The 24,840-nt window shown below is 34.9% G+C and overlaps 1 protein-coding gene across 9 annotated transcripts in view; it reads left to right on the top strand.

Annotated features, from left to right (window-relative positions):
- Positions 1–21,845, top strand: part of NIPBL (NIPBL cohesin loading factor) — a 146,640-nt gene extending 124,795 nt beyond the window's left edge. For 7 of the 9 annotated variants that reach the window (XM_054652901.2, XM_054652895.2, XM_054652900.2 and 4 more), the window contains 21 exons: positions 9–111; positions 978–1,076; positions 1,168–1,314; positions 2,914–3,048; positions 4,411–4,509; positions 6,032–6,085; positions 7,252–7,360; positions 7,933–8,069; positions 9,248–9,388; positions 9,708–9,801; positions 9,912–10,066; positions 10,337–10,427; positions 13,357–13,530; positions 14,077–14,267; positions 15,012–15,119; positions 16,420–16,620; positions 17,028–17,174; positions 18,767–19,062; positions 19,351–19,525; positions 20,101–20,286; positions 20,855–21,845. In XM_054652901.2, coding sequence (XP_054508876.1) covers positions 9–111; positions 978–1,076; positions 1,168–1,314; positions 2,914–3,048; positions 4,411–4,509; positions 6,032–6,085; positions 7,252–7,360; positions 7,933–8,069; positions 9,248–9,388; positions 9,708–9,801; positions 9,912–10,066; positions 10,337–10,427; positions 13,357–13,530; positions 14,077–14,267; positions 15,012–15,119; positions 16,420–16,620; positions 17,028–17,174; positions 18,767–19,062; positions 19,351–19,525; positions 20,101–20,286; positions 20,855–21,220 — 3,208 coding nt within the window. In that variant the 3' untranslated portion in view covers positions 21,221–21,845. Of the gene's footprint in view, positions 1–8; positions 112–977; positions 1,077–1,167; positions 1,315–2,913; positions 3,049–4,410; positions 4,510–6,031; positions 6,086–7,251; positions 7,361–7,932; positions 8,070–9,247; positions 9,389–9,707; positions 9,802–9,911; positions 10,067–10,336; positions 10,428–13,356; positions 13,531–14,076; positions 14,268–15,011; positions 15,120–16,419; positions 16,621–17,027; positions 17,175–18,766; positions 19,063–19,350; positions 19,526–20,100; positions 20,356–20,854 lie in introns of all 9 variants that reach the window. The other 2 variants (XM_054652892.2, XM_054652894.2) reach the window with 2 other exon arrangements.
- Positions 21,846–24,840: the final 2,995 nt, after the last annotated feature.

Here is a 24,840-nt window from a genome sequence, read left to right as displayed (position 1 = left end):
TGTTTCAGGATGAATTCTGATACTGTGGACTATGAAGATGCATGTTTGATTGTTCGCTACTTGGCCTCTATGAGGCCGTTTGCCCAGAGCTTCGATATTTATTTGACACAGGTAAACTGTGACTGGAAGTCTTAGAGTCTTAGTATAGTGAGACACAGTTGGATTCTGATTCCAAACACTTTCACAGCTCTATGTTACTATCTGTCCATTGTTAAGCAGAGGTATTTACAGGTCATGATAACACCGTGTGCTTTCATATTCTGTATTGATGGCAAAAGTGATTAGGTTTCGTTTCCTTGCGTGTGTTTTGTAAGTTATAATGTGCACACATGATTTTATTTATTCATATATGGTTATGGCAAAATCACTGTATGCACACAGTAAGAGGATCTTTACAAAGTGTTGAAATAATTTTCACAGCTTCTGTAAGATGCTTATTCCTTTGGTAAGATTAACTCATGAAATGGAGCTTAATTTGATTTGAAAGTAAAAGCCAGATTGCCAGTTGTTGCTGTCACTTTGGAACCTGCTGTTTGACCAGTGTAGTTTCTTGCTTTTTCTTGGAGAAGGGCACTAACACTGGCACAGTGACATGTTTGAAATTCAGTACTAGTTTAAGTTGCACTACTTAAATTGATTTCCATGCAGAGCCATTCTTAGAGTGCCCTTGTCCAACTTTGCTGTTAAAAGAACCATGGCGAAAGCCGCACCTGAATGACAAAAGTAGAATTTAAATTTAAGAGCCTTATAACCAATTTTAGAGAAGTAGAAAATCATGGTAAACACCCATGTTCAGTTTTCAGTGCCATGAAACATCACTTACATGCACCTTTTTATTCTCTGAGAAGATAAATTCAGCTTTTAGTTACTACTATTTTAGTAGTATTATTTGTATGTTATTGTGCTGCGTTTTTTCTCTTAATTATTATTTGGTACCTTCCCAAAACAACTGAATCCTTGTTTTTGTTCTCTTCTAGATTCTGCGTGTACTTGGTGAAAATGCAATTGCTGTTCGAACAAAAGCCATGAAGTGTTTGTCTGAGGTTGTTGCTGTAGACCCCAGCATTCTAGCCAGGGTAAAAATGAAAATACCTACCATGCACATATCACCCTTAAAATATATCTTTATTTCTTAATCTGAATTTTTGTTTCATCTGTTCTTTTTAGCTGGATATGCAACGAGGAGTTCATGGGCGGCTAATGGATAACTCCACTAGTGTACGAGAAGCAGCTGTGGAGCTGCTTGGCCGATTTGTGCTCTGTCGTCCTCAGCTTGCTGAGCAGTATTATGACATGCTGATTGAAAGAATACTGGTACGGTGATTTGTGGTATTTATGGTAAAATAAGTGGCATTGGAAAATTTGCTTTTAACTGAGCCTGTTTAATAAATTGGAATTGTTTGAATGGTGATGCTTTTAAGGACAGCCTTCTAAAATGTGCCACATGCTTCTAGGGAGCCTTTATTACATTGAAAGGTGAACTTCTACAGAAAGTCATACAGCATCAGGACCAGGGCTACATTCCTTTTGATTCCATTATTAGTGCTCAAATTAACTGTGTCATGGCTTAAGCCCAAGTAGAAGTTTAGCACACATCATGCAGCTCCTCACTCAGCCCCCACATCTCTTACCCCCACCCTGGTGGAATGAGCCAGGGGATTGAACTAAAATTTACATGTTGAGATAAGACTATTTAGTAATTGAAAACAAAGTAAAATACAATAAAAATATAAATAATGATAATAAAAAGGAAACAAACCATTGATGCACAAAACAGTTGCTCCCTGTCTGCTGACTGATGCCAGAGCCCCGTTCCCAAACATAGATTGGCTGTGCTTTCTAATAACTCCCCCTAGTTCATATAGCAGGCATGACATTCTGTGATGTGGAGCATCCATTTGGCCAGTTCAGGTCACCTGTCCTGGTATGCTCCCTCCCAGCTTCTTCTGCCAACCTCCTCATTGGCGGAACATGAGACAAGGAGGGAAAAAAATGTCCTTGACTTAGCCAAACCAAAACATCAGTGTGTTATCAACACTATTGTCATTCTGAATTTAAAACACAGCACTGTAACAGATACTGAGAAGAAATTAATTCTACCCTAGCTTTAACCAGGACAAAGTGAAATAAGGAATTTTGCTGCATTTTTGAGGTCTGAAATATGGATCATTGAGGTCAGCTTTTCTATGCTATTTTTAGTTTTTAGTGTTTTGAAAGGTTTATGAGATTTTTACAAAAAAGTGGGGTTTTTGTCTAGGTGTTCAATGTTAATTTAACTGTCGGATAATATTAGCTTCTAGTATCTGTGTCAGGATTTTAGTCAACTACTACACATTTGCTATAGTTACATGATAAAATAAGTTTGTGAAGGCTTTTGGAGAGAAGTAGGTCATGTGCATACAATCCTACAGAAAGCAGTTGAACCTGATGTTCAGATTCAACAGATTCTGAGCAAGGTGAAATGAAGTGAAGCTCCTCATCTATCTCCTTAGATGAAGGCTAGTAAAATGGAAATGACTGCCTGCATGTATCTTATCCATAATCTTTATCCAAAGGCTTAAAGTACTACTATCCAAATCTATAGGGAATCTTGTGTGTTCCAATAAAGTAGCTAAAGCATCACCATATCTGGCTTGTAAGTTCTTGAGTGAATAAGTGGATTGCAACATCATGAGCTCTTAGATGGGAGGGTATAGATGGAGAAAGTGTTTCAACATTCTAGGAGCTCAACCAGAGCCTTTAAAACAAATTATGCTGAGTTTTTGTATAAATGAATTCCAGAAGATTTTAGTTGCCTTTTCTAAATAAATTTTCCAAGTCAAATTGGGTGATCTTCAAATATTAATTCATATATAGAACATAAATTAATGTTTCTGATTTGTTTTCAAGAGTGTAATTATTTTCTCTTCACAGGATACTGGTATCAGTGTCAGAAAAAGAGTCATAAAAATACTTAGGGATATCTGCATTGAGCAACCAACTTTTCCCAAAATTACAGAAATGTGTGTGAAAATGATTCGGAGAGTCAATGATGAAGAAGGCATTAAGGTAGAATGAAACATATCCTTCAGAATTTTAATTATTGTTACTTCAGGATTTCCCTATTTTGACAAAATTAAAAAAGTATTTCATTTCTCCTTTGTAATATTTATGAGTTATGAATTTTTAAGAGCTGATATTTTAGCTTTCTGTAATTCTCTCTGACTTAATTATCTTTCCTTTCTATCCTCTGTTTTCTGTATCTTCTTGCTGACAATCAAAATATTTTAAATATTTTCCTGAGATTTTTTTTCTTCTTGCAAGTATTTTCTCTGGTACTTCTCTTTTCTAACAAGTGAAATTGGCATATAAAACTTTGATTTCTGCAAATCAATAGTTTTTAAGTAAAAATTAACTACTTGACATTATTATATGCCATGTGTAATTATTAAAGTTATAAAGTATTAATCTGTGCTAATGTTCAGTGAGGCAGTTGTGCCCCCTGAAATGTTGCTTATGTGCTTATGTGCTTATTATCTACTTATTATCTTGTGCAGTGTGTATTTGCAGAAGGGCACAAATCTAATATAATGTGTTAAATCTTAAAGCCAACAATTATTATTTTGCTTAATTTGACAAAATAATTTAAAAATTGTTGAGTAATTAGGGACACAGCTGTTGTAATTTTGTATCACACTTTCAGTAAAATTTAAAAATTTTAAAGCTGCAGCAGATATTCTTACCTCTTGAGGTATGTTAATGTAAAGTTGCTTTCTGAGAAGACTTGATCAACAACCAGATGAACAGCTAGAGCCAAGGTGCTGCTGGAAAGGGAGGATGACCATGTTCTCTCCCCTCCTGACTCTTACCTTTCTAATAAGAAAAAAGGAGGCATAAACTTCAATGTGTTTTTAACAGTTCCATGAAAGAGAAGTAATTTCGGAATAATTTTTATTTGCTTGCATTCTATTCTATATTGTCCTCCATTCAAAAACATTGGAAGGTAACATACTTCCTATATTTGAGTGTAGAGACTTGGCTTCTCTCTCTTTCCCACCTTGTCACAGCTGTTTTGTAAACTAAAGGAACCTACTGCTGCTGCTGCAGTTCTGCTGAAGGGATGGTTTGTTCAGCTGTCAGCTTCTCAGCTGTGTTTTTCTGAGGAATACCAATTAATGCAGGAAGGTGGTAACTTTATTTTCTGTAGCATCAGTTCCCATTGTTTCATTTTGCTGAAGTTTGGCATGAGATCAGTGTAAGTCCTGTAACAGTAGATCTGGGTCTGTCTCAGATAACATTTCCTACTACAGTCTCATTTTCATAATTCCTTATGAAAAGGCACAGATCATCAGCACATCTGTTCTATGGATGTATTAGAAATAATACTAATGTAGGTTTATTTATTTCTGTTAATATTTTATTTTCCTTCAGAAATTAGTAAATGAGACATTCCAGAAGCTCTGGTTTACTCCAACTCCACACCATGACAAAGAAGCAATGACAAGGAAAATACTAAACATCACTGATGTGGTATGTTAAACAAATTTGAATTGTGTGCAAAATTCAGTTTTGATTTTAGTATCTTAGAAACATTCTCTGTATTCTTTTGAACACAATAATATGTCAGATGGTTTCCCTTTTTATATTTCTTGGCATGAAATGTACATCAAAAATATTCATGTGGTTGAGCAGGCTGTAGGAAATCTTAAATGCTCACTAATCTGCTGGCAATAATAACTGTGACCACACTACATTTAAATTCTATTAAGTACTTGTTCAGTTAAAACACAACCTATTTCTATTGTGTGTAACATTCTACAGGAATTGCTAGCAGCGTATAGTTAAGCCTGCTTAAGAACTTGTCTCTTAAAAGAAAATTTTCCTCAAACAATTGATAACCTTTATTTGGCAAAGTTAATGAGCTATTTTAATAAATACAGGGTCATGTTTTTACTCAGAGTAAACTGGTGTCTGCATAATTGTATCTTACTATTTAGGAGCAATAAATTAAATAGCATATCTTCCAAATAGCAAAGTCTATTTAAGATAAAAATGTTCTAATTTGTAGTGAAAATACATTGTATAAAACCATTGGGCTGAAGAAGTGTTTTAATATAAATTATTCAAAGGACTAAATTTCAAATTTAAAAACTGACTTAATTACTTAAAATTTTAGGTTTAAACCTCATTTTACTTTACAGATTTTTAAAAAGTTATAGTCTAGTTTGCATTTTTCCTGTCTGAAAAGTCAGTCAATTTGACTTCTGTTTAATTCTCAGTTCTCTTGCAAGTTCAAATTTGAACCACCTGTGTGCTGTTCCTGATATATGATACCAGTGAAGGCTTGTTCTGTTTATATAAAACGTGTGTGTGTGTGTGTATACATGTACATATATATACACACACACACCTATATAAATGTGTGTGTGTGTGTACTTTTCTCTGGTCTCTGGTGCCCAGTGACAGGACACAAGGGAATGACCTGAAGTTGTGTCAGGGGAGGTTTAGGTTGGGTAAAGGCAAAAGGTTTTTCACCCAGAGGGTGGTTGGGCCCTAGAACAGGCTCCCCAAGGAAGTGGTTACAGCACCAGCCTGACAGAGTTCAAGAAGATTTGGACAATGCTCTGTGACTCTTGGGATGTCACAGAGCAGGGCCCGGGGTGGGACTTGATGAACCCTGTGGATCCCTTCCAACTCAAGAGTTCTTGTGGTTCTATGATATACATGCATGTCCACTTTCAAAGTGTCTGAATTATATTTATGCATAAATTTGTGCAAAATTTTCTACAAAATGGAAGCTTATCTTGAACTAGGGACAGCAATCTCCAGTAAAGCATGTAGGCTTTGTGTTGTATGAAATACAAATTCTAGAGTCACTAAAATAGTGGGAGCTATTTTTCAAATACAGAAGACAGTTTCTGCTCTCCATTATTCTTAATGCATATAGAAATATATGCATATATGCTGGTCTTTTGAGGTGATATTTATATTGAAATAATTTTTCCTCAGATGCCTTGTTTATTAACCAGTTTATTCTCAAAAATACTTATAGGTTGCAGCTTGTAGAGATACAGGGTATGATTGGTTCGAACAGCTTCTTCAAAATGTAAGTAATGAATTTTTAATGTATAGTACAATCATTGTTAGAATGTTAGTGTTCCTTTTGCTTCTAAAACACATGCAATGGGAACTCCAAGAGCAGTCCTACAATAGACAAATTCCATTCCTGCTCTTTAACAGCTGACCTTTTTTTCTATCCTTCTTGGTGCAATTTTCTTTGGCATTATTTTCTGTCCTTGCAAGTGATCTATTAAAAATGCTTCTTGATTTTGGAAGGAGTATCATTTGTTTGTTTAATTTCATTGGTTCTTCAGAAACGACTCACATAACACAAAGTCCACAGTCAAGATACTTAATTCTGAAATAAGGTATCTAGTGATGTCAGGTTTTCTTTAAACAGTAGATAAGTGTATTTTCACATCCAATGTATTTTCTACACAATTTATGGAAGCATTGAATCTTCAGAGTATAAGTTAATTCTGCATTATATTTTATTTATATCTAATACCAATATTTCTAAGAATTGATCTTGGTTTGTTTATATCTCTTAACCTGTGTTATCATTCTCTACATCTTGCATGCACTGGTTAATTTTCAAGCAAGAAAATCCTTTGATTCCTCTCTTGCCGGGAGTGTAATGAAAATAGGTTATCAAGTAAATCAAAGCCTTTTCAATAAGAGCCTCTTCTCTAAAGAAGAGGCTGTAATATGGTCTCAGTCCTTCTTAGATATTAGAAGAATCTTAATGGACACAATCTTAGTACCCAAACTCATATGTAAAAAGTTTAAATAAAGTGTTGATATACAGCTATGTTAGATCCTCATTTGGTATTTTACCTTAGTGTCAAAAACATTTGTTTTGAATTTGCACTTCATTTCTCTAAGCATTTTAAAAATCTTCTAACTCCTGCTAGTTTCTGCATTATTTCATTAAGTATAAAGCAGCTTCCATCCTGATGCAAAAAAATAAGGAGAACTATTATGGATTTTTATTACAAATTTTATTTATATTTAAATATACTTACTTTACTTATATTGCTTTTTTACTTCCTGTCATTTTTTCTTCACCATGGAAGTTTTATGGAGAATTAAATACTTTTGTAGTCTAAAATCCTTGTATATCTGTAGTAATTTTATTATAAAACCAGAATATACTCTATGCAAATGAATGCAGCTTTACCATGAGACCATTTTCTGTTTCATCTGCTATAGCTGTTGAAGTCAGAAGAGGATGCCTCATATAAACCTGTGAAGAAAGCCTGTACTCAACTTGTTGACAATTTGGTCGAGCACATTCTTAAATATGAAGAATCTTTATCAGGTAATATTATTTAAAATTCAGCTAAAATCCTTTGAATTTTTTTAATGATTCTATAACAGTTGTTGAAATCTCTTTATTGCAAAAAGTTACTGTTCTGGAATTCCTGTTAAAAGCTGATTGTAATAAATCATGGTTCTTAAGTGATAAAATTTAAAGTACTGTGTAATAATAAAACTTCCCTAATCTTCACTAGCTAACCACAATCATAGAACTATTAAAGTAGCTGGTTCAAACTTTCAGATCACTAAAACCAAAGCTATCATGGCAAATTGTATTTGCATTAGTAGTTCTATATTTGTAATAGGAATCATTGGCTGGGCTAATCTAACATTTATAGTAAGGAGTATAAAAGCTGGTGATGTCTTTGATGCATCTTTACTTCTTTTTCAAGTCTTTTGTAGTCATATATAAATGTTAACACAGTATGTTCCCATTTCTAATAAGAACGTTCTGTTTGGATCTTTAAATAGATGCAGAAAGAGATACTCAAACAGTGTTTTGACCATATGTTTTTCATTGCTTAAACAGTACTTGGTCTTACTGTCCTTTTTGTGTTTTCTAATCTTTTGCAGATTCTGACAATAAAGGTGTGAATTCCGGTCGCTTGGTTGCTTGCATAACCACTTTGTTCTTGTTCAGCAAAATAAGGCCCCAGCTAATGGTCAAACATGCCATGACCATGCAGCCATACCTGACCACTAAATGTAGTGTAAGTAGAGACATACAGTCTTTTCCCTAGATAATTGAGCAAGAAAATGAACGTCTGTCTTGTATACTTGATGAAATTTAAGATAGGAAAAGGAAATTTAAAATTGTGAAATTTTTTCATGAGTGTCATAGCTTTGGAAGTTACTAGATCCTTTTGAAGATCAGTGTAGCTTTTAAGATGTTCTCCCTCACATTCTATGTCCGTATTTTGCAGCCAAATGAAACTGAAACGCACCCATTGCTCAAGGATGATGAGCATGAGTGGATGGCAGCAGTGCCTTTCAATAGGGCAGGCTTAAGGGGTAATTGTTACCAACTTAGGTTGTAGATACAGCCTGGCATTTTGCAGGCATTTTCCATGTTCTCTAGGCACATTTACAACAGGCTCTTAGAGCTGCTTCTGAACAAACAGTATAGGAAAGACTTCTCTAAATATTTACTTGTTGTGGCTCATTTAGTGGATTGCAAATGGTTTGTTTTGTATTTACACATGGTTGAGATGAATCATAAAATTACCACTGACAGCTTGAACATGTCAAATAGTACTGGCATTCAGGATTTATACTATCCTGATTAGCAACCTGGATTTGTCAAAATTCAATTTCTAGCAACATGTCTCTTTAGCAGATGTTTTCCATAGATTCCATATAGTTATGATAATACAAACCAGTAGTAATTTTAATTGTGATTTCTACATTTGTGCACATTATTACCTTTTGTTTAAGGTGCATTAAGTCATAGCACAACTTCATTTTGTTGCTGATACCTTGTTTTCAGGTGTTGAGTTTTCTCTAGTGTGCATATCTCAGGAAGAGTTCCTAGATTTCTTGTAAGACTCCAGAAAATTTTCAGACCCAAAGGTTTTCAGGTGTGACACAGCCTTGATAAGAGGGTAATTCTGCTCATCCAGACTTCTTTTCCTCAGAATGCCTGCAGTAAACAGAACTAGATTTAATAACAATATGTAATTTAATAGCAGATGTAAAGTATATAAATATTCTTTTAGATGTTTATGAAACATCTTAATTAAGTTAAAAACTTTAAAAACTTAATTAATTAGTTTTTAAAACTTAAAAACTTTAAACTTAATTAATTAGTTTTTAACTGTCAGTGCATATTAGTAGTACTTAGTTTGTCCATGGCCAGAAGTATTAAATACTGTAAATGCTGTTCTTGCAGACCCAGAATGATTTCATGGTGATCTGCAATGTTGCAAAAATCTTGGAGCTTGTAGTGCCACTAATGGAGCACCCAAGTGAGACCTTTCTTGCCACTATTGAGGAGGACCTCATGAAACTCATCATCAAATATGGCATGACAGTAAGTTTTTAATTGCTACTGTTCTACTGATTCCATTTCACATGACTTTGGTTTAAAGACAGTATTGTCTTCATTATGAAGATAACCTTTAGGTCATGAAAATCAGCGTACTGGGTTTACCAGGGTTTCCACGTGGTTTTGCTGTATTTTAATCTGTTTGAGTAGGTTTTCAGAGTAGTCTAGGGAGGGACATTACATTATATCTGTTAGATTGTTAATTTTAGTTCAGCATATTTTTTTCGTGCATAACTTCACAATAATCTCCATTTAAACTTTTTTTTTTTTTTAAGATAACTTATTTGTTCTTTCTTGTTCCTAGGTTGTTCAGCACTGTGTGAGCTGTCTTGGGGCTGTTGTGAACAAGGTCACCCAGAACTATAAATTTGTGTGGGCCTGTTTTAATAGATACTATGGTAAGCAAAATCATAACAAGTAATTGTCACTTTTCAGTTTTGAGTACAAGTCTTATCTGAGGAATACACCACAATTAAACTCTGTGATAAAAACTTTTATTTTACTGCAGGTGCACTTTCTAAATTAAAAAATCAACACCAAGAAGACCCCAACAGTACAATACTTACTGCCAATAAACCAGCACTCCTTAGATCACTTTTCACTGTTGGAGCACTGTGTCGGCATTTTGATTTTGATCAGGAAGATTTTAAGGGCAACAGTAAGGTAAAATAACTTTCATTTATTCTCCATATCTTAGATATAATGACTGTTCCACTTAATTTTGAAAGCGCATTATTCCTAGTCCCCCAAAGGTATATATTTTTCCATAATGAATATGGTATAGCTTTCTGGTTTTTAAATACATGATTTTGCAAGGACTGTGCAGTAAAGTTGTATTTCTCCTTTCCTTTTTTATATATATGCTTTCTATAAGAGATTAAAAACAGCTGTTTCATCTTCAAATAGCTATTAATTTTGTTTTAATTTGCCCAGGTTAACATTAAGGATAAAGTCCTTGAACTGCTGATGTATTTTACAAAGCATTCAGATGAAGAAGTACAGACAAAAGCCATTATTGGTCTTGGTAAGAAATATTAACTTTTTTTATTATTCTGCTCTAGTAGAAATTCATGTATATCAGTAGGAAATCATATATTTGTGTAAGTCACAGTAGAGTTTGCTTAAAATCAAAATTTATGGCATATTTTGTTTGAGAACTGGTCGTAGCAAAGCTGTCAAAGGATTGCTAGTTCCATAAGTGTGCAGCAGCCTGGTGCTTGTGACAATGCATGCCTTTTGATGTGTCACCAAGCTGTAGAGGGCAGATGATTTCCCAGGTAATGAAGACACGATTTTTTTACTCCACATGCAAGTATGTTGTAACTCCAAACCTTGTTTTTCAGTCCACAAGGTAAAAAATTATGGAAACACTTGGAACATTTTAGGGGTAGGAGCAGGCATTCTGAAGGAGTCAAGAGAACAGCTGTTTATAGTAGCTGGATGGCCTTTGTGAGATTAGTGTGGCATTTCAGTGACTTGCAGTAGAAAATAAACTGCCACTCACTTAGGGACAGAAATCGTACATCCAAGGAAATCTTGTTTGGGCAGATAGGTCTTGGTGTCTGGAAGAACTCAATTCATGGTTATTGCTTGGTTTAAAATAAATTGTCTCCAAGGCCCAAGAGCCTCCATTGTATGATTTAACTGTGGACAAGAATTTGCCTCTTTATGTTGCTTTTTAGGTGACTTTTCAGATATCCTACTCTAATACAGGCTAGGGGGGATTCTGAGGATAAGGATCAAGACTGAATATTCATTTTATATTCTGTGAGAAACAATTTCAAGACAGTTGAGCAGAATTAATGGTGTTGGAGTTGCCTCTGTGGCATTAGCAGTACTGTGATTCTGTGGACTACTTGCAGTTTTTCTTGGCATTATGTCAAGGTAGATGATACTTGCCTGTAGTCCAGTCCAGTTTAATTGCACTCTACAGAATATCATGTGGGGTAGAGTCTGTATTCCTGACCACAGACATGATTACTCTGTTCATGGATATGGAGTATGTCACATTTGCCAAAAATGTCTCTAAATTATAGACTAAACTGTGATCTGTTTTGTCAGTAGTCATTCTTCAGATTTTTTTTCTGCCTGTAAAAATATCTATCTTTATATTAATTAAACCTCACTGGGTTTAGTGATATATTGATTTCGTCCAAGTACTGATTCTGGAGATAGTGTAGGGAGATATGGTAGACAGTGCAAATTTCCACCTCAGGCTGGTCACTGAGCAAAGTTGTTGAACTCATTCAATGTTTGTGAGCAGCAGTACAGTGAAAAGCACTAGCAAGCTAACTCAACATTTATTTATGGTGAAAAGGGTCATGTGAAGAATGTACTTTCCTATCAGCCTTTCACTTTAGTAGGGACACTCAGCAGTTTCAGCCTTCGCCTCAGGATGTGCCACTGCTGTTGAGGGATTAGGCCTAATCCTAATGTTAATTATTATGGTTATGCTTCTCTTCCAGATGTGTACTTGAAAAACAAGTTGAGGATATAAACTTGTTAGTAAATTTAGCTAAACCTTTAAGTACCTAATAGTTAATGTTTTATTCAACCAAGTTTAGTTCTTACTCTAAAGATTCTTAAGAGAGTGAAAACAAAGGTATGAATAGAAATGGTGTGACAGCATCTCTGAGATGTGAATTCAGTCCTTAAAAAAACATACAGCCAGGTGCCTTTCTTCATCTCCTATGACAGCCTCTTATGCCAAGTAAGATTTCTTCTCTAGTTAGTTGGGGATGGAAAAGTAGGATTTTCCCTGAGAGTACTGGTGGTTTAGATTTCTTAAAGTGAATGAAGAAAAAGTTTTATGAGCTGTTACAGATACATCCATGTGCTTTTCATTTTTAAAATTAACCATAAGAAATGGGTTGGACTTTGCACAGAGGTGGTCAAGTTACAAACATCAATATACACTTGTAGAGACCACATAATCCAAAAACCACCCTAATTTATTTTTCTTCTCTTTTCCCTTTCTCTCACCTGCTTCTCTGCTTTTTGTTTTGGGACTGAAATGAGATCTGAAACACACTGGGGGCTTACCTTGGACTTAGCCTTTACCTAAGCTGCCTTTGTCTGTGTGTGGAGCCTGTTTCAAAAACTTGACTAAATTTTCCCTCTGTTACAGCTATTCTTATATATAGCTCTTGCATAATTTTATTTGCTTTCATTTCTTTCCCCCATTTTTCTTTTATGTTCCTATTTTTTCTATGTGCTCATTTAAAATCTGAATTTTTTGTGGTCATAGAAAATGCATTTAATTTCTGCTTTTCCTAAACAGTCTTAAAAACTAATTTACTTAAATGTAAATTAAATCAGGATGCTATGTTCCCATTACAGTTTTTTGAAGTTACTCCATAAGAGTATCTTTGTCAGCAGCACTCCTAAATCTACATACACTATCTAAAATGGTATATACTGCCAGTAATTTAGAAAAGTTTTTATTAAATACAGACTTAAGAACAGCCAGTTCATTAGCAAGAGTAAGACTACAGCTAAGAACTGTTCTGTAGTGTGTGTCTTGCAAAACACATAGCCTTGGGAACACTTCAGATGATCTTCAGGTGAAGACTACAAGAAGTATATGCATAATGACAGCAAGAGGTACAAATTTTACTGTGTTCCCTGGTGACTATTTTTTCTATTGTGATGTTAAATACCTATAGTATTTATCAATTTTTATCAACTGGTATTTTATCAACTTTCTGTGCAGCTGCCCTGCCTGGGTGACTCAATTTTATCCAACAGAGTCATGTTAATAGAACTGTCATGGCGATCACAGCTCCTTGTTAGCAACAGGTGATGTCCACGTGGAAGTGTGATACTGTTTGGACTAGAAAAAGCTGCTGGGAGGAGATACATTTCATACCTTTCTTCTGAAGAACCCAAAAAGCAGAAATGCAATTTCTATATTATAATAATGAGAAACAATTTCCTCTTTTCTCCACCCTTAGGATTTGCATTTATACAGCACCCAAGTTTAATGTTTGAACAAGAAGTGAAGACTCTGTACAACAGCATTCTTTCAGATAAGAACTGTTCAGTAAACTTAAAAATCCAGGTGTTAAAAAACCTCCAGACCTACTTGCAGGAGGAAGATACACGTATGCAGCAGGCAGACAGAGACTGTAAGTGCTGAGTTCTTCTGTGCTCATGAGCCTTGCAAAACCCGACTTTGTTGCATACAGTTACTATATACCTGTGCTGAATCACTTAAAATTGTAAACAGATACTGTTTACAATTAAAAAAAAAATAGTACTGTACCCAAAGTATTTTAGAATTATTTGAAAATAGGTATATGCATATTATTTACTTCCAAGATATACAAATACAGACTCTGGAAGCAATCCAGAATTCATAATTGCTGTAATGATGGAAATAATATTTTTTATCAAAAAACCCTCTAAGTTTAATTTGTAGATAAAAAAATAATAAGTACAACATTTTAAAAAAATACTTTATTAAGGAATTAAGACTTGAATTAAAATTTTGTCTCCCTATTTTTTCATATATCTTTGTACATTAGACTGTTCTGTGTTTCATGAGATCATAAACCTATTCTAAAAGACAGCAGAAGTATGTATTTATTGTGAAAGATAAGCATATATCAAGTGATGGCAAAATAAGTAATTATACTATGATGAGTATGCTATTGCTTTTATCCTTTTTACAGGGAAAAAAGTAGCAAAACAGGAAGACCTGAAAGAAATGGGTGATATTTCCTCAGGGATGAGTAGTTCCATCATGCAGCTATATCTCAAACAGGTCCTTGAGGCTTTCTTTCATAACCAGTCCAGTGTACGCCACTTTGCTCTAAATGTCATTGCACTGACATTAAACCAAGGTCTCATCCATCCTGTTCAGGTATGATAGGCTTTTGTGGGACTTTCTTCTATTCATGTTTTTAGAGGTTTTTGAACTTGCTACGTAAATTTCCAGGTCTTCTCTTATACTTACGTTACAGCAGTTTCTTACTGTAGCCAGAAGCCTTTACAAAAGGCATATTTTGAAATCTGCTTTATGTTGTTTGCCCACAAGATTCCAAATGCTTCGTTATCTGTTCTTTGGATTAAGATGTAAAAGCCCAGGCAGTACCTAAAGAGCATGTAGATATGTACATTGGAGCATAACTCTGTTACGAATTTGAGGTATATGCCAAAATGTTTTCTTTGTTTAGTTCTTTATCTTGTGTCAGCTTGCTTCCACCTGAATCCCTATATCCTCCAAGCACTATGGAATTACACAGTCAGTGTCAGAGTTTCAACCATCATCTCCATCACTCTTTGCTAACATAATGTTTTGTAATTAATTTTTGATGCTGCAACCATTGCACATGTTCAGTCATAAGTGGTTTTTTTTGGGGGGGGAGTGGTTAAATGCAATTCTCTGTATTTCAAATTCACTTTAGAGTTGAGAAAAAGGGAAATACTACCTGAAACCTCACAATTCATTAGTATGCTGGTGTCTCGTAGTATTTTGCTCTATTTACTTGAAGAAAGGGTAGTAAGTTGCATAGACCTTTCTATTTAATTTCTGCAGTAGAAAGAAAAAAGACTGAGAAAAAGGAGGTACAATGCCTCTGAATAACCATTTCATTTGTTTTTCAAGTGTGTGCCATACTTAATTGCTATGGGCACAGATCCAGAGCCCTCTATGCGAAATAAAGCTGACCAACAGTTGGTGGAAATAGACAAAAAATATGCTGGGTTCATTCACGTAAGTAATTCTAATTTAACATTTTACAAAATACTGTTATGTTCTCTAGTGGTTTAACACTTGAATGTGCTTCAGCTCCAGAAAAAGAGTACACAGTAAAAAAATAAACAATAACACTAAGCAGTTGTAAAGATGACTCCCCTGAAAAATAGAAAGGATAATACAATTTGAAGTGTCTCTTCTAGACCACAATGTCCTTTAATTTATGATTCAGAGTAATAATTTCCACACTAAATAGTATTTAAAAGCCTTTATTTGATAAGAGGTAAGGACAAGTGTTTCATAATATTTAGCATTGATTTTCCTCTATCAGTGGACTAAAAAAGAAAACACCATGTAACACTCAATAGAAGTCCTTAGAATATATATATTAGAGTGTGAAAGGCACCAAGGCTTTGTAAATTGTAATCTAAGCAGAGGAAGCATAAGAAGCTGTTTATGTCTGATGAATCTTGTTAAAAAGAAAAACTAGAGTCTATGTGAGGATGTGAAGTTGTGGCATAGTGCCAGTTCTGCTTAAGATCTAAAATGAAGCTGCAGCATTCTTCATATTTTGGAAGATCCCAGTCTAGGTTCTCTGTGTATACTCTCATGTCCTTCTTTGTACTCCAGTGCCTTTGGAGCATTGTACTGTTGATGGCATCCAAACAGATAACTCATCCATTAAGTGAAGGCTAGCAGTTGAAATTTGCTGTGTTAGGCAGCTAGGATTTAAGACAGTGTATAGACACATTGACAATTTTGCTGCACAGCAGCAGAGGTACTATTAGGACAGTTGGCTATGCAGCTTAACTAGAAAATGAGTTTGTTCTGAAACTAGAGCAGGACCATTGAAGTGAGTAAAATCAACTGGAAATTATTGGATATATGAAAAAAAAAAACCAAAAAACGCATACTAATTTTCTGTTGTTAGTCCTATTGTACTCATATAGATTCAGTTTTTTCTTCACTACAGGGGATACCAAGCATATACATGTGGTAGAATATTCTGTTCATGTATGAAAACATTTCAGTGTTCTTGAAAATTGAACACTGTTTAACTTGAAATACCTGGCTATAGTGGGTAAACAGATTAGCTGTATGTTCCTAGCAGACTTTACAGTCCAAGCAGTTCCCAAGACATTCTGATCTCTGCCACAGGTTCTGTTTGATAGCTCAAATCTGTTACCATCTCAAAAGGTAGTATTGCCTCAGTGCACATTTTTGATTTAAATTTCAGATGAGCATCCCTTTAAAAGGATTCAGTTGTACTGTTTTGGAAGCAATGTTTTCAATAAAAAGAGATATATTTCCATTCCAGATGAAAGCAGTGGCTGGTATGAAGATGTCTTACCAAGTACAGCAGGCAATTAATACCTGCCCAAAAGATCCTGTGAGAGGTTTTAGACACGATGAATCATCCAGTGCACTGTGTTCACACCTCTACTCCATGATTCGAGGGAACCGTCAACACAGACGAGCCTTTCTAATTTCTTTACTCAACCTGTTTGATGATACTGCAGTAAGCACCACATTTCCTTCACTTGAAAACAATTTAAAATGCAGCATTAAAAGCTTAAGTTCTCCTTTTATGATATATTTTTATAACTTAATTATTGATAGCTTTGGCCCCAATGTACTTTTTTGCTTTTGAATATAAGGTATTTATCTGTGTAATAAAATGCATGTTGCATTGTTGTATCATTCTGTACCTTTTTATACTCAGTTTGGACTAATTAGAAATAATGTATCTGTAGGTATGACTGAATTTTGTATAGAAGTTGTTTAGAGTGGTTTTGGGGGGCTATATAGAATAAAAATTGTGGTCTTTTTTTTTTTTTGCCCTAGATTCTTAGGGACACTGCAGAAGTGTATGAATCCAGGATATTTCTACATGTATTCATGTGTAATTTTTTCTTTAACTTCCAGAAAACAGAGGTGAATATGCTTTTGTACATAGCAGACAATCTAGCCTGTTTTCCTTACCAAACACAGGAAGAGCCACTCTTTATAATGCATCATATAGACATTACACTATCAGTTTCTGGTAGCAACCTACTACAGTCATTTAAAGAGGTATGTGCATTTATATCTTAGTGTATTTATGGTGGTGGAAACATAAGCTTCTCTATAATGTGGTCAATTTTTCAGTGAATGCAGTACCATTATTATCGTGTGAACCAGTTGCATTACTTGGCATGTAAACAATAGTCAAAAACCAAGCAACACTGTCTGTTCTGACCATTATTTGGTAGACACTAGTCAAAAACTCTTCTTACATTGCTGCTTATATTATTAAAAAATAATGATGAATTTTGAGATCAAATTTGTATAATTTCCCAATATGGCTGAATAACAGACATATTAATTAATTGTATGCATCTGAAAGCACATGAACCTGGAATCATCGTGGAATGCTAGTTTGTTGTGGTTGTTTGTAAAATTTTAACAATAAAATCCAGTTGGCAGTTATTTTGTTGTCAAGTAGCTGATGGCAGTTGCATTTGTGTTGCCTGAGATTTAAAATACATTGTTTATTGCAAGAGAGGAGTGGGCAGTATTTCTTAAGGCAGCGGTAAGAACTTGAATCATGACAGAGTACCTGTTGTTATGGCAACACACAATCCTGTAAGTGAGAGGCCTCTGCTGCTTAAACACTTCAGTGTCTTCCTTTCCTGAAGAACTGTTGCAGTCAAAGGTGCAAATTTTCAGGAAGCAGTTTCTATGATGTCCAATTTGACTAATAAACACAAGTCAGAGTTGATGCCTGAAGGTTCGCTGCCTGAAACGTACTGTGCTTTAAACTCTCACCCTACCAAAGTTGATTTTTAATCTGCTAGAAAGAGACAATACATTCTTCAGGTTGAGAACCAGTGTGTAGCACCCAGCTCCAAAAGGATGAGATCCTGCTTTTATGTCTGTGTCCTGAAAAATCGTACTATATGCAGTAATAATGCATATGTGAAATCAGATCTGTAGATCTAGAAGTAATCATAGAACTAATCATAAAATGGCTAGGGTTGGAAGGGTCCTTAAAGATCACCTTGTTCCAACCCTCTGTTTTGGGCAGGGACACTTCCATTAGACCAGATTGCTCAGAGCCCCACCCAGCCTGGCCTTGAACACTGTCAGGCATACAACAGCTGATTATTATTAATCATTATCAGTTCATTATTAATATGATCACTTTGGTCAGCACTGTAATTAGTGTCATAGAATTTTAAGAGACAAGGATTTAAAACCACTTTGGACACCAAAGTACTTATGGAAATCTCCATGAGACACAGAAAGTGTCTTCAGAAAGTGTCTTCTTTCTTCAGAAAGAGAAACAGAATTTTCTTCCCGGTTTATTGCATTTGGCCTTCTACTGTATTTTGCTGTCACTGTTAATGAACTTCAGCAGTATTTTAATGACAACATAGCAGGGGAGTGCTTGTTGCTTCAGTTCCTTCTGTATGCAACTAGCAAGAAAATCTGGGTGTTGGATAAATTTTTCAGTATATTTTTGCCATAAATAATTTTAAGAGTATCAAGTTATAAATTAATAATATTCTTCAACAAATTCTCTTTAATTTAAGATAGTAATGATTTTGGACAGATTATTTTAGGAACATATATGATATTACTTGTCCTAATTTTGGAATGTGTGTTAACTTCTCTTCATGCAGTCTATGGTGAAAGACAAAAAAAAGGATAGAAAGCCTTCATCAGGGGAGGAGTCCGAAAGTGACAGTAACAGTGGCAGCGGGAGTGAAAGTGAGGCGGAAGCTTCTAAGCCTCGGAGGTTACGGAAACGAGTGGACTCTGATTCAGATTCTGATGAAGAAAATGATATAAATGCAGTGATGAAGTGTTTACCTGAAAATTCAGCTCCTTTAATTGAATTTGCTAATGTGTCCCAAGGCATATTATTACTTCTGATGCTGAAACAGCATCTAAAGAACCTCTGTGGATTCTCTGATAGGTAAGGCTGTTTAGATAATAGGGCACTTGTTATGCAGTGACATTTTTCCATTTGTTTAAGTTGATTGTAACTACCTGTTTAAGCAATACATTTGTGTAACAGAGAAAAAAAATTTATTATGTGGAACTTCAGCTTAAAAAAACGCAATTATTTGATTTCTTACCAGGCTATCTATTGTATATGGAATGATCCAAAGAGAAATACTTATATTGGAGGTTTTAAAAGCTTTTTGTTCAAATTACTCTGGACTTTTCTTTAAAGGTCTTCTCTTTTATTTTCTTCAAACAGTAAAATTCAGAAATATTCTCCATCTGAATCTGCAAAAGTTTATGATAAAGCTATAAACAGGAAGACAGGAGTGCATTTCCATCCAAAACAAACTTTGGATTTTCTGCGGAGTGATATGGCTAATTCCAAGATCACAGAAGAAGTGAAGAGGAGTATAGTAAAACAGTACTTAGATGTAAGTAAAGTTGCTTTGCAGAAAGTCTGAAATCTTTTAATACAGTATAAACTTGAAAGTACATTTCAAAATGTTAAGTTCCTGGTTACCTTATGTGATGTGTGGATCTTCCTTTCAGGATGTTTAAGAGGACTGTACTTCAAAGATTTCTAAGTTTAAACTCAATGATAATTAATTTCAGCTTAAGGGTATTCATCTTTATGGAGTATTTTCCAATTTCTGATATCTATGGTGTATACCTCTCCCATATTACTTGTTCACTTTATTCCTGACTCTTTCCATCATGGGAACACAGACTGTGGTTTGTTAACTGTCCCTCACCCTGCACCAATAACAGATAGAGAAAACTTGCCATTTGGAAAACTCAGGAAGAAAGCTTTTGTATATCTACCATAAAAAAAAAAAAAACACAAAAACGGAAAGTTAAGTTTGTAGAATACAATATAAGCTGTTCAAGTTTGTTGTTTGTTTTACCCTGTTTCTTTACTTTGCTACTTGTTTCTAATATAACGCAATGTGATATAAATGTCCATGTTTAAAGTTACAAAGTGAACTGATCTTTTTTCTTTTAATAGTTCAAGCTCCTTATGGAACATTTGGATCCTGATGAAGAGGAAGAAGATGGAGAGGTGTCAGCTAGCACAAATGCTCGGAACAAAGCAATTACCTCGCTGCTTGGAGGAGGCAGCCCTAAAAACAATGCAGCTGAGACAGAGGACGATGAAAGTGATGGGGAGGATAGAGGAGGAGGCACTTCAGGGGTGAGGCGGAGGAGGAGTCAACGTATTTCGCAGCGTATTACGTAAAATGATTTTTATGTGCTTATAAATGTCAGTTTATTATATTAAATGTACACCAAGTAATGTAATCCACATGAAAAAAAAAAAGCATTTTGTAGATAGAGATTCTCTACTTAACCGTTTATACAACTTTTGTAGAAAGTTTAACAGAAAAGACAATAAAAAAAAAAACCAAACTAGAAAATGAGATTTATCCCGTATAAAAAGTTATTAATTTTCCTTTGGAATGTACTGTGTGTTATCCTTTTTATTGTTGCCAAGTTTTTATGTAGCTTTATGATTCATGTGTATATATAATTTTATATATCAATAAGAGATAAAGACACGGGTACAAATTAAGAGTATGTGGTTTTACAAGGATATGTTAACCCCTTGGCGCTGGCGGTCGCGGTGCGTCTCATTGCCGGCAATGGAATGTGTGCCGGGGAATCCCAACTCCCGGCGTCAAGGGATTAAAAGCAATAAAAGCAATAATTTCACTAAAGTTCTTTTGTGTAACACTTGGTCTTTTTTCCCCCCAATGTTTTAGTCATTGAGAAGGTCAAAACGAAATTCAGACTCTACGGAGTTGGCAGCACAGATGAATGAAAGTGTTGATGTCATGGATGTCATCGCTATTTGCTGTCCAAAGTACAAAGACCGACCACAAATTGCAAGAGTAGTACAGAAAACCAGCAATGGCTTCAGTGTTCAGTGGATGGCAGGCTCCTACAGTGGCTCCTGGACTGAGGCTAAGCGCCGTGATGGCCGCAAACTGGTGCCTTGGGTAGACACTATTAAAGAGTCAGACATTATTTACAAAAAAATTGCTCTAACGAGTGCTAATAAGCTGACTAATAAAGTTGTGCAGACTTTACGATCGCTGTATGCCGCCAAGGATGGAACTTCCAGCTAATGAATTTGTACATGCAGCCAAATTTACAGGAATTGAAATAACAGAAAAAACTTGAAATATCAACTTTCTGGCAAAAAAAAAAATCAGTTAAATGAAGAGTAAGAATGGAACCTGGGACGCGGGGAAAAAAGAAGGAAATGTTTGGTAAACATTTTTGTGGGAGCTTCCTTCGCTGTTGTGCAGCAGAAACTTCTCAGTTCATTTTTACTCCCACTGTATTATAGTTTAACAAAAAAATTGTTTATATCTTGAAAAAAAAACCTTTCTGTTTAAAAAAAATAAACAAGTGAATGTTGGAAATTAGTCTGTTAATGTTCTTAATAAAGTGTTCTTGGAGTTTAACCTAGCAGCGGATGGCTTTCTTTAGCTTAGCCCAGTTTCCAGGAAAGCATTGTTTTTCCAGGCTGTAAAGTGGCAGAATCTCCTGGATATATAATTTATTCTGTTGAAGAAAAAAAAAAAAAAAGAAAAAAAGCATGCAGTATCTATGACCTATCTGCAGGAGGAGTTTTTGTAAATGTAGATTTTGATGTATTAGGTCACCCTGAAATAATACAAGAAAAGGGATCCCCAGCAAATCTGGTGGAACGAATACTGCAATAAATTTTTTTACTTCTCTTTGTTACTTGTCTGTTTCCATTTGAATTTCTTATTGTAAAGATCTGTTTAAATCCATTTATATTATTTTGCAGTCTTTTATGTAAAATTTACTATATCAGTGGTTTTCAAAACAAGACATAAAGTATTGTTTATACAGTTTGTATAGGCTGACTTCTGAATAATTGGTATCTTTTTATTTTTATCCCTAGAAGGGTGTAAACACAAGTTAACTCCAGGGTTTTATTGTATCCTGCAATATTTAGTATTAACTATATGATTTAGCACTGTGCCAAACACATTTTCAAGAGTACATTTTGATATAAAAAGAAACTATAGTTTATTCCTTGTATGCTTCAATTTCTTTCTAATGCTGTCCAAGTGGTAATTTATGATAGTTCAGATTTGGGGAAGGCTGAATGACTCTTCTGCTTGGGCGAACTGGCCATGTATGCATTTCTCTGGGTTAATGTAGAGAGGCTTGAGTCAAGAGGAGCTAGCTACCAGTGTCAGAGGAGTGAATGGGTATGAGTCTGGGCAATTACACTACATTCCTTCACAGACGAATTTTTTAAGAAAATGTTTGTATATTAGACTAATTTTTTTACTAATTGAAAGATGTTTTCACATTTTATAAATTGAAAAAATGCTATTGAAATCTTCCAGAAGTATCTGCTTCAACTGCCTTGCCACAACATTTCATAAGCAGTTTGTCTTCCTAGAGAGCAAGAAAAGCAGCATGTTTACAAACAGTAAAAAAAATCTAAAAACAGCTAAACTTTTTAGGAGTCTATTAAACCCTGGTGTCTTTTCAAATGTATTTATCGAAAACAGGTGTTCCTCAACATAGTTATTTTTCTATTACGTTTTGTTTCTTTTAAAAAATTAATATATGATAGGGGGCTGTTTTTGTGAAACTAACTTGCAGAATTCTAATACATTATTCAATTTGTGAGGAATAGTAACAATATTTCAAATTATTGATATGTTAAAAAACCCAAACAACCCATTAAACAAATTATTAATAACTCCTCAGAATCCAGTAAGTAAATTGTTGGGGAATGCCTTTTTGTTGTTTCACCACTGGAATTTTTCTGAACAGATATGATTTAGCACCTCTTTGTTTGGTAGTGTTGATAGTGGTCTCTTCACCATACAAAAAGCCACCTCTTGGGCAAAGATTGATATTGTTAAAGGAGGGAGAAGTAGGAGAAGCAGGAGGCAGTCCTCTGCAGCTCTGGAAACAGGACATTTTTGTGGCAAACAATGAAAGACTGTTTCTCAGGGCCAAGAGCAGCCTTTACACTGGCAAACTCATACTTGGAGACTAGAGGGGTTGTATGACATGTCAGATATTATTGATAAGCAGAGTTGAAAATACTTCACCAAGAACTCCCAAGTGATAAACCCAAGGATTTCATACAGTTGCAGTTTAAAATTAAGTTGGCTGTTAGTAATTTCTGATGCAATTATATTAAAGCATCTTATTTTTAATAGGTAATACAAATATTTCCTTGTTGATTTCATGTGGCTTTTTCAATAGCAAAGATGGGGGGGTTATTTCAATTTGCTTGATATTTATTGGAATAAAATTATCAGAAAGAAGTTATAATTGAACAATATAAGTTTAAAGTTGAAGTCTAAAGTTGTCTTAGTTGAGAGGATTTAGACCATTACTATATTGTATGTTATGCCAGCGGCATACATGCTCCTTGATGGGATATGATGGTTGTTACATAATTTACAGTTATAAAGTTGATTATAGATGATTAAATAAATTGAATATGATTCTTACTAGTTAAAGAGTTGAATTTTACCCTCCTGAAGTACACAGAGTGATGCCCAGTCTGGTTTTGCCCATCACAAGAACTCTGGTTACCGGCTGTGAAGGGAAAAGGTGGCAGTGCCCTGTTTTGGGAAGCAAACTCCAGTTTGCTGTGTGAGACTCGGGCTGGTGGAGGCAGTGCCAGTCTCAACCCCAGTGGCATCAGTGCAGGGCTCGGCCCCTGAGCAGCAGCTGCAGTGGTACCACCAGGAACCACCTCAGCAGCAACAGCACACACCAACATTAGAATTTTTCTGCGTGAAAAAATGTCTGGTTTTGTTTTGGTTATTCTTAAAGTGCTGCAGTGCAGTAATTGATCCGGTGACACAATTTTACTCCTTTGTATTGACATAGCTTTGTAGTATTTTTTCACTGTATGGCTATAGATTTTTACATATATAACTATAAGATTATTGAATTTTTTATCCTTCCTGCTTTCTCCCTTTGAGTACAGGATCCATACACGGAACTTGTTGCAGTAGCTTACCTAACAAAGGAGTACCAAGCTTTTTGAATTAAGACTAGCCATATTGTACTATTTAAGAAAACACAGACACTTCCACAATCTAAATAAGAATGAAATTATTCTTTTTAATCTTCCACTTCATACTGTAAAATTGCAGAATAATTCTTGAATATTTTCAAGATCACAATAGTTTTTGATAGAACTATAAGTATTTTTTTAAATGATTCAGTAACACCCTTTTGTATTTTTGAGGTTCTTTATTGCTTATATTAACAACTCTAACGTGTACAAAAGTAGGCATGGGAAATACTCAGCATAAGTATTTTAGTAAGGTGTGGCCATTAAAAAAAAAGATATTTAAATTTTTAAAATTTGACTCAAACTTTAGCCTTTGTTTTGCTATTGTGGTGTCACTAGTAAGAATATTGTTACTGTGGAATAATTAGGTTGTGCTAAACAGTAGCTCTAACATGAAATACCTTGCAGCCCTGAAATAGTTCTTTAATGTGTTTGTGGCTCATGTCAAAAAAAAGTTTTTAATCAGGTCTGGCTCATCTGGTGCTGGTTAACAGCAGGACATTCTGCCACATGCATGTGTTAATGACATTCCAGGGAAACGAATGGATGAGTTCAGCTGATCCTTGCTTTGATTCTGAGCCCCAGGCAGATCACAGTGATGCTGAATTCAGACAAACACCTTTTCTGTGCTCTCCTGTGTCCCAGCACTCCGGA

Source organism: Agelaius phoeniceus, chromosome Z, assembly GCF_051311805.1.
Source record: "Agelaius phoeniceus isolate bAgePho1 chromosome Z, bAgePho1.hap1, whole genome shotgun sequence".
Classification (NCBI taxonomy): domain Eukaryota; kingdom Metazoa; phylum Chordata; class Aves; order Passeriformes; family Icteridae; genus Agelaius; species Agelaius phoeniceus.
The sequence above is the reverse complement of the archived record's forward strand: the minus strand, read 5'-3'. Positions and strand labels throughout refer to the sequence as shown.